Source organism: Etheostoma spectabile, chromosome 10, assembly GCF_008692095.1.
Source record: "Etheostoma spectabile isolate EspeVRDwgs_2016 chromosome 10, UIUC_Espe_1.0, whole genome shotgun sequence".
Lineage (NCBI taxonomy): Eukaryota > Metazoa > Chordata > Actinopteri > Perciformes > Percidae > Etheostoma > Etheostoma spectabile.
In genome coordinates this window covers 6,424,116-6,433,491 of record NC_045742.1, presented here as the reverse complement: position 1 = coordinate 6,433,491, position 9,376 = coordinate 6,424,116, and the positions used below count along the sequence as shown (strand labels likewise).

General features: G+C 39.1%; 1 protein-coding gene across 4 annotated transcripts in view; it reads right to left on the bottom strand.

Annotated features, from left to right (window-relative positions):
* Positions 1-6,319: 6,319 nt before the first annotated feature.
* Positions 6,320-9,376, bottom strand: part of tlx2 (T cell leukemia homeobox 2) — a 12,711-nt gene continuing 9,654 nt past the window's right edge. For 2 of the 4 annotated variants that reach the window (XM_032527372.1, XM_032527369.1), the window contains 3 exons: positions 7,215-7,395; positions 6,786-6,894; positions 6,320-6,704 (listed from right to left, as the gene is read on the bottom strand). In XM_032527372.1, the coding sequence (XP_032383263.1) occupies positions 6,667-6,704; positions 6,786-6,894; positions 7,215-7,395 (328 nt within the window). In that variant the 3' untranslated portion in view covers positions 6,320-6,666. Of the gene's footprint in view, positions 6,705-6,785; positions 6,895-7,178; positions 7,396-9,376 lie in introns of those variants that run through there. The other 2 variants (XM_032527371.1, XM_032527370.1) reach the window with 2 other exon arrangements.

Below are 9,376 nucleotides of genomic sequence, written 5' to 3'. Positions count from 1 at the left end.
CATTGCCGAGCCTATGGGGAAGCAGAACGTGACTGACGTTTAAAAAACGTGAGCCAGTAGAATTAAAGACTGGGTGGGAGAAATGAAACTGAATGTTCTGATGGTTGAAAGCTAGATGGAGCTCTCGTTATATAAAATGAGGTAATCCTTTGTGTAAATGGCCTACTACAAACAAAAATGGGAAAAATAATAACAACTTAATAAAATCATTTATAAATAAAAGTTAAAGGTTATGAATTATATTTCAACAGAAGCTAGTGTATTATTATTATTATCCATTATTTATTATTTATACATAGTAGTTAGACAGCCTACACTATGTACTCAAAGAAAGTGTAGAAAACGAATAGGCTCTAACATCATGACAGACAACAAGAGGGCAGCACAGAGGGCAAATACTGTTCACATTTGATTATCAAGTAATTAAGTGTAAGTTGTTCTTTGCACAACCTCCAATTTTCTGAAGATCCGCAGGGTATTTATACAGTAGTGTGGGTCTTTCCTAATTTGTAATGACTTCCTCTATTAAGCTTTACACCTTTTTATTAAGATTGGGATATTCTCCCTTATGTCTATCACTATAAAGTGCTGTTTGGACTAAATAAAAGAGGACTTTGGTCAGTTATATTAAAAGTGTAGCTCAGGGGGCAGTTGCAGCCTTTGATAATAAAACAGAGAGCCATTGAAGTTTCAGATATTACATAGAAGAGAAATTAACCTATGCACCTTTCCAAACTGCACAGAAAACACAGCTTTAAGTGTATTAACACATTCCTCTTTTTGGTTTGTTGATTATTATTGAATTATAAACATAGTCAAAAATAAATCAGATTATTAATCCTATATGTTGCTCAAATAAGGCTGTTACACATTTCAAAGCCTATTAGTTCATTTATTTATTGTATAAAAGCACTATAGATTTTCATTTTTGATACTATATTTCTTGTTCTTGCTCTTAATGTTAGGAGTCACTGTTTTGCTCAAAGGAACTGCAGGCAGGTTCCTAAATTTGCAGGGGCTTTCAAGGCCATTCGGAAGTTGGACATTCTACTTACCCACTGCGTGCTGCAGGTTTCTGACCTTCCAGTTCAGCACTTTTTGGGGCAGCCTATCACCTTGATTCCTTAAGTGCTTGACTTTAGTTAATTTCTGTTGCAGGAGTAAACATCTCAGAGCGCAGACACAGGCATCTAAAACAAAATGCCTGAAGTCTAATAGTGAAGCAGGAGCTGAAAACTGCTCAATGCTAAATGTTTTTCTAACCTTAATGAAAGCCTAAGAGTGTGTCAATAGCCGGCCCGTATTGAACAGGTGTGGAGTCACTGATCCGCAGTACCAGTATTACCTAAAAGGAATGAGTTGTCTTCATGCATGCCTGAACGTTTGAGAAGGCTTTAATGTGCCACAGACTGCCAGGACACGTCCGCAGATCCCTTGTCATGGAAGATATGATTTTGTTGTCCATGGACTTACTCAACACATGTACTTCACAATTTAGTACAGATTCCTGAAGGTGTAAACATACAATAATTTTACTTTTTTTTAATATTTACTTAGTCATCTTCCATCACCCCAGAGTCTGTTCCCGTAAAGTATACATTTACTTTATTATCAGACCAAAATGACTCATTATTATTGCCTTAGTGCTTATTTTATTTAACACTACTGTTTAAAGGAAGATGGTGACATCTGTGTACTTTTTGTCCCTGAATGTGCTCTTCCATGCACATACTGTGTGAATATGTGGAACTGGTTGTGGATGCATATAAGGATGTATATGCCTGTAGCATATGCACATACATACATGTCAGCAGGTAGAGTTAGTCTCTGTCATGCTGTCAGACTGCAGAAAGAGTTGTTCATTTTTCACTTGATTCAGCTGCAAGTGACTCGCTGCTCCAGGATGTTCCTGCTAGAGCAGCCAAATAATGACAATAATTAATAAGCATCATATTAAACCGCATATCCAGAATATGATGACTTTTAGTTCAAACCCATATGGATATATTTTCTTTTCTTTCCCTCTAGTATTTGGTCTTCTGTTTAAATACATACTTGAAATGTTTGTAGATTTCTTCTCGTGTTAAGGCATTGCTAAAGGAGAGGACCGATTTCAAGTTTTGGCATTAAAATTATATAATTTGTTCTTCTGATTAAAAAAAAAAGAAAACTGCCCAAACCAGTGACCATCTTTTGAAACAGACAGTCCAAGCAGGAAGTTTACCTTCATGGGATTTAGAGAAAGTCACATGACATCTTAAAGTATAAAAATGTATTTCCTGAGCACTAATACATTTAAAGACTAAACTAAATAGCACAGGACCATTACATCTATCACAGGAGCGTTGTGGTTCTGAGTCATCATTATTAATGTTGGGTGATCAATGAAAAGGTTCTAGAACAAATGGCGGTGGGAAAATCAGTTTTCAAATGCCCATGATGTAAAATATTTGTATTTTACCATTTTTTTAAATGACTGCTCATTTCTTTAAATTTCTTATGCTGCACTGTAACTTTTACTCTTGTGTTTTATGTGTCTATTTTTTTAACTGTCTATTCATGTGTTTTACCGGTTTTTAATGCTTATGATTTTTAACTGTTTTTACTTGTGTTTTATCTGTCTAACTGATTTTGTGTAAAGCACTTTGAATTGCCCTGTTGCTGAAATGTGCTATACAAATATAGCTGCCTTGCCTTGCCTTACTAAGCTGATGTTAGTCTGGTTCAGCAGAGTTAAAACTTGTAATTTGTTTTTCACATCTACCGGAACAAAATTATTTTCATTTGTCCCCACTCCTTGTTGCTCCCACATGGAAAAACCTGTTTATGAATATGTATTGCACATAGGTATTGTATACTCATACCTCTACAACAGAATACCTCTGCAATATGCAATTGTTATTTTACAAGTAACTTAAACTAACAGGCCGTAGCAGAATTTTAAAGTCCACCATAAAAGCCTATTGTCAACAAAGCCTCACATGTCAACACATTAAGCAGTGATGTAACAGAGTTTGGCAGTCCGTTGCTTCTCTCCAGAATCTAGTACAGCAGCTCTCATGGCCTAAAAATGGTCATTGGGACTGTGGACGAGTATTATTACATCTGATATCAATATCAAAATAATAATTTTAATAGCACACTTGCTCGTATTAGTCATATGTGGTAAAACTGTTGAGGTGCTGCAGAACATTTTGACAGTCAGTTAAATAAACCAGATCCTCAGTAAACTATAACTAATCTTCATTTTAACAGTCCTATTCGTAAGTTCTTTGCTTTGTATGAAGTAAAAAATGTGTCACTAACACAGATACAATGAATACTGAAAGTACTTGTTGTCTGGATTAGGTTGTGGGACTATGTTGTTTTAAGTATGCGTGAACCTTCTGGTTTGACATGCTTATCATACTGTATATAAACACTCTTTCCTACAGAACAGAGATCATTGACAGGGGGTCGGGGACCACGAGAGGAGTCCTCAGAGTAAGATCATGGGGGCCTCCAAATTATTGTTCATTTTTGAAAGATTTTTTTTCTTAACAAGAATTCAACATATCATTAGCTAAAATTAATCCCTATTGCTTACTGGCCTGTTATCCACGGATAAATAAAAGCATGGCAACAATTAATAGGCTACTTGAACAGCTTAGTAGTGTATGAAAAAAAGGTTATGTATAAAGGCTTAAGCCCCCTATACAAGTTATTGTAGGCCAAGTTTAGTATGCAACTTCACTTCATACAACATATGTAGGGAGTCACTGATCCATCTCTCTTTCAGTTAAGGGGTCCTTGCCTTAAAAAAACGCTGAAACCCCCTGCTATAGAAGTCTCAGTAATAGCTATGGTTATAGTTTAAAGTTGTAATATGTGTGTTAGATAATCTATGAAAATGCAACAAATTACAAATTATTGAACGTGTTTGTTGTTGTTACCTGATAGCTGAGTATTGGACTGTCTGAATAAACCTCATAATGTTACAATCACATGTAAAATATGACGTTTTAGGGCATCCAGATAGCGCAGTGGTCTGTGCGGATGCCCATGTATAAAGGCTTGCCCCTTGACGCAGTGCGCCCGGGTTCAAGTCCGGCCTGTGGCCCCTTTGCTGCATGTCGCTCCCCCCTCTCTCTCTCCCCCTTTCACACGTACATATCTGTCCTGTCTAAAAATAAAGGGAATAAAACCCCGAAAAAATAACTTAAAAAAAAAAAATATGACATTTTCTGGAGGTCTGCCAGCATCTCAATCAGCCTCTCTTCATGAATGAAACGTGACTGATCATTGAAGCCACAACAGCTGCCTGATAAGGACTTAAATGTTGACTAAGTTTCTCAAGAATGGAAACAACCGATGGGAGCCGAAGGAGCGTGACACAGAGAACAACACAACATATGTGGTGAGAAGTTTTTTTTTTTTGGTGGCCCTGTTCAAAACAGAGTGCTCGATAGGAAGTCTGATATACCCGGAGCCTCTCTTGTTCAGCTTGTGTGGTGACATTTTATTGGATAAGGACCCGGCTCTTTGGCAGCGTGAGAGAGAGTGGGGAGAAAAAGGAACGACAGAGCCATGACAACAGACGAGACAAAAAATCTTTAAGCACCTGTAGTAAAACACAATGCACGGTTTTGAAAACAGTAAAGGGAGGAATTTTTCTAAAATGGGCCAAGTCACGTCTTCAAGGCATTCGAGACAGAGAGATGAAAGCACAAGGGAGCGGGGGATATGGGGGATGAGGAGGCGTCACCTGGGGAACTGCCTGCTATTGACAGGATCCCAACCAGGCAAGACGCCCTAAAAACTGACTAAACATAGGCGCTGTGTTTCAGAGAAGGCGAAGGGTTGTTGGGGGTGGCTGCAGCTGCAGACAGCTGTTTCGAACCAGATCATCAGCTTGCTCTGAGCAACAACTTGGAGCCGCCAGATGCTGTTGATATCCCAACAAAAGGTACAAGATGTTTACCCTGGAGTTTGCAAAGCTAAATATGTCATAAAGGTGATAGGTATTTGTCAGCAGGATGCACGGCCAAGATTAACAAGAAGCTCATATTAAGCTCACAGTCCAATGGAATCTAGTGATTTGCTGTTGAGCAGAAAAGGTGGGCACGGCAAGGCTCATTTCCTCTGACGTTCATGGTGGTGGAGGCTTATTTAAGTGCAAGAAACCCGAATGATGTGTTTACTCTGCTTCAAGAGCGTCATTTTTGTTATGACTTGAGTGATAAGCGTTTTTATGATAGGGTGGATGTGGTGATAACAAATGTTTACGGCTGTCTGGTGTCTATGTGGCCGTGATTCACCAAGTAAACAATTGAAGCCAATACCAAAAATGGTTTGGGGAGCCACCATCCCCCCCAAAAAAAGGGTGCGTTTTGAAAAGATAAGGCTGTTGTCATTTCCGAATACATGTGTTCACTAAAGTTGTACATTGTCCTAAAGCCTCTACCCATATTTGCTGTAAAAAAAAATAACTTGCTTCAAAGAAACTCCCATCCAAACTATAAAGCATCAACCTGAATACAAAACAACAAAGATGTGATGATAAAGTTCGTCAGCTAGGTATTTGAGGGATTGTTTGACGGCAGAGATTTCCATTCGTCCTGTAGGTGTCAACTGATTAGCCGGAAGCACAGTGTAATGCAACCACTCATAGAAAGCTTCTCGCTTACCATGACTGATCATCTGAGTTGTTTTTCACACTACGCTAGAATGAAGGCAGCAACGGGCTTCTTCAGGAAGACATTCAGCCCTTGATAGCTTACTGTGCTGGCCTGTGCTGACTGCATGCAAACTCCAACAGGAAAAGTAGAAAGGTTAAGGGCAACCTTGACAAGGGACAGAAACTTGAAACACACCATCCTTACTGGAAAATCATTGGAATAAAACAAAAAACATAAATAAAAACCAGGCTTTCAAATGTTCCCTTGTCAACAGCACAATGTGTATTTTCTCCTGTACTCTCATTCTAATTTGATCTGGCATCAGTTTTCAAACCTTTATTTATCCAGGGAGGGTTTTGCTGAGCCCGCTTGCTGTTTTTCGGCAACGCCCTCCTTCACATTCACACCTGGGAGCTGTAGTCATCAGTTTTTATGGATAAAAAAAGGTATTGCGCTGTCCTTCTGATATAATGCAGTGGTATCTTACCTTTGGGTGGTTTGAAACTTTAATGTGTAATCACAGCTAAATCCCATGAGGCTAACTAACTCGCTAAAATCATAAAGTATTTTTGTGTGGTTTTCATAATGGTGACAAACAACAAACAGGCAGTGAGTGAAGGAACCCAACCAGAGACAAAGAGAGGAAAGGAGAACAGAGAGTCTTTGTCTTCTTTTCAAAAAGTCACAATATCATTTAATATAAAACACCTTTAAATTGAACATAATAATGAGGAATTCGTCATCAGGAGTTCCACCAATCCACTACCACTTGAACACCGCAGTCCACCTCAATGGCAGCTGACTTCAATGGTGCCTCCGAGTGCACACAGAAAAGGGTTGAAACATGCATTTACTACATTGTACAAAGTCAAAAGCGAAAAACACGAGGTCTTTTTTTTTGCCATTATCGGCAGAGAGTCTCTGCTGCCTCGTGAGGGATCCAGAGGCAAGAGAGGGGACAGTCTTGATAGTTGGGCATGTACAGAGGTGTCCATTTGTTTCCTGGCACTTATGGATAAAGTGCCCTCCTCTCTTTTAGACCGTCAGCTGAAGGGAAAGCGGAAACTTGGTGTAAGGCAGGAAAATGACTCAACATACTTTAGATATTTAAGATAACAGTTGCTTAACTTTGACAAACAGCGGTGCGGCTCCTGTGCTGTGAAGTCTGCATACAGTGTTTTGTAGGTCTTGGCAGTAACAGATAGCTGTGTCTCTCTACACACGCTCCCCCATGTTGCTGGTAACGATCAATGAGTGAGGAAGCACAATGTCCATTTAATTTATTTATTTTCTTCCAAAGCAAGCATCATTCTCCCGTAACTATGACAATCCCATAATGGTGCTGCGTTTTTGAACGTCAGACATGTCAGAAACGGACTGAAGAGATTCTTCTCTTTTGTCCATTCACACTGATGACACTTTGATAAAGATTATTCTCACCTTCGTCCCTCCCTCTGTCTGTTTCTCCCTCCCTCTCTTTTACGCACAATCTCTCACACACACACACACTCACGCTCACGCTCACACTACAGATGCCACGGAGGTGACGGAGGTCACCTTATTGTCGTCTGCCCAGGGCTGCAGGTTCTGCAGGGCGTACAGGGAGGAGTTGTGCAGGCAGAGCGGGTCCGGCTGCAGAGGCTGGCTCAACGTCTTCTGGAAAGCTTCCTGCTGAAGCTGCAGCATCAGTCGGTTGGCCTGCTGCCTCTCAGCCTCTCTCTCCTCTGCAGTCTGTCTCCTGGGTGGATGGGGGAGACCAAATGGGAACAGAGAAAGATATAAAACATGTCACGTTCATTTTTATGTACATAAGATTTAATAATGCCGCGTACCACAGTATTGCTTTTATCTTATGTCCTTATAAAGCTGTAATAGAACTTTCTTTTTTTAAATAGACAGGATGGTTTATATTTAAGCAGTGGTTCCCAACCTGGGGGTCCGGATCCCCACAGGGGACGCAAATTAAATCTGAGGGATTGTGAGATAATAAATGTTTTGTTTTTTCAACTTTTTTTATGTTTTAATAAATAATATGATTTAAGACATTTTAGGGAGTACATTTCTTTTCTTTTGGCAGCTTGTCAAGATTATTAATGTGTGCAGTCCAAAAAAAAATCCAGAAAGAAATTTGCAAATTAAATCCGCTCATTTGCAAACTGGCTGCTACTGTATGTTTATTCAACACCTGTGCCAGTTATTCGAGCTCCAGGCTAAATGACAGCTGATCAGGATGAGTGACAGGTGTTGGGGAGGGGACGTGACTAACGGAAGAGGAGGAGGTACAGGACACTTCCTGCCTCAAGGTGAAATGTTACATCTGTTTTCTTTTTCAGAACAGCGTGTGTTAACAGTACATCCTGTACATTGTGTCGATCGTTGCTGATACCAAGAAATGTTACTGTAACATAATGCTGGTTTGGAAAAGTAGCAGATGGGTGTTTTCCTGAAACACACACAGAAACTGTGTGTTTAAAACCATGTGTGGTTTTCATGGTAAAGTTGCAGTGTTTAACTTTTAGCGATCGGCAAACTTTTGAGTCTGCAAGAATATACGTATAATTAAACAAAGTGAGCTGAGAAAATAAATCCAGGAAAGGAACAAAAAAGTTCCAAATTTAACTAGAGAGAAACGGCAGCTTATCTTCATAATTTGTTGCTTCTCATGAGTTAGTTTCCTTTACATTGAAATTAACTAGTATTGTAATCAGGACATTTACTCCTCTGTGTGTGTGTGTGTGTGTGTGTGTGTGTGTGTGTGTGTGTGTGTGTGTGTGTGTGTGTGTGTGTGTGTGTGTGTGTGCTAATATCAGTCAAGAACTCTGACCGGTCCTTATCTGCAACACAGATTAAGCAACAATATACACTTTACAAGGCTATTTTAAAATTATTTTGGGGTTATTAATAATACAAACCATGAGAAACAAATTTGCAGTCGGCATTAACTGCAAAATACAAATGGCAGGTAGAAATCACAGGCGGAAAACGCACCTCTAAAACACTCTTTCATGCACGCCAACCTCCATCCATTAGCCACACATTATTGTTAACAGCATTATCATAATCTAATTCCCTGGCTGCTGATTTGATCATCCTCTTGTTACTAGCGTAGTCGTCACGCAAAGACATCCCTCATGCTCATCCAGGTGCACACTACAGGGAAATAGCATAAATCTCAGCAAAACTAGGAAATCAGAAAAGCAAGTTAAGCCTATTCCCTTGTTCCCTTTGACATGCCATTTAGTCTTGGATTTATTTTGGTGGTTTTGATTTCAAACAAAATTCCTTTTTATTAATCTTTTAGTGAAGCTATGGCTTGTGTTTTTTTACTGCTACAAGATGTGATTGTTGGAATTCTTTCCAATAAAAGCAACATTTTCAATGGGATCATCAATCCAAATTTCAATATAATACATTTGTTTAGAGCAAATAAGCCGATAAACAAAGTGATAAATATTAACAAGCCCAAAAAACAGTGTTTTAAGTGTATTCTATGTGTATTCAATTCAAAACTCATTCTAAAAAGCTTTTAGGATCGTTTAAACATTAAAACCCTAAAAGGCCATTTAGCTGTTTGTAATATGCTCATAAAATATGTGTCCTGTCCCTTTAACTATGGGCAGGGCTTCATAATGTGATTTCCGACTCATTTACTTCCAAATGGCTATAAACAACAGTTAAAAATGAAGTGAATGAGTGTGTGTGTGTGTGTGTGTGTGTGT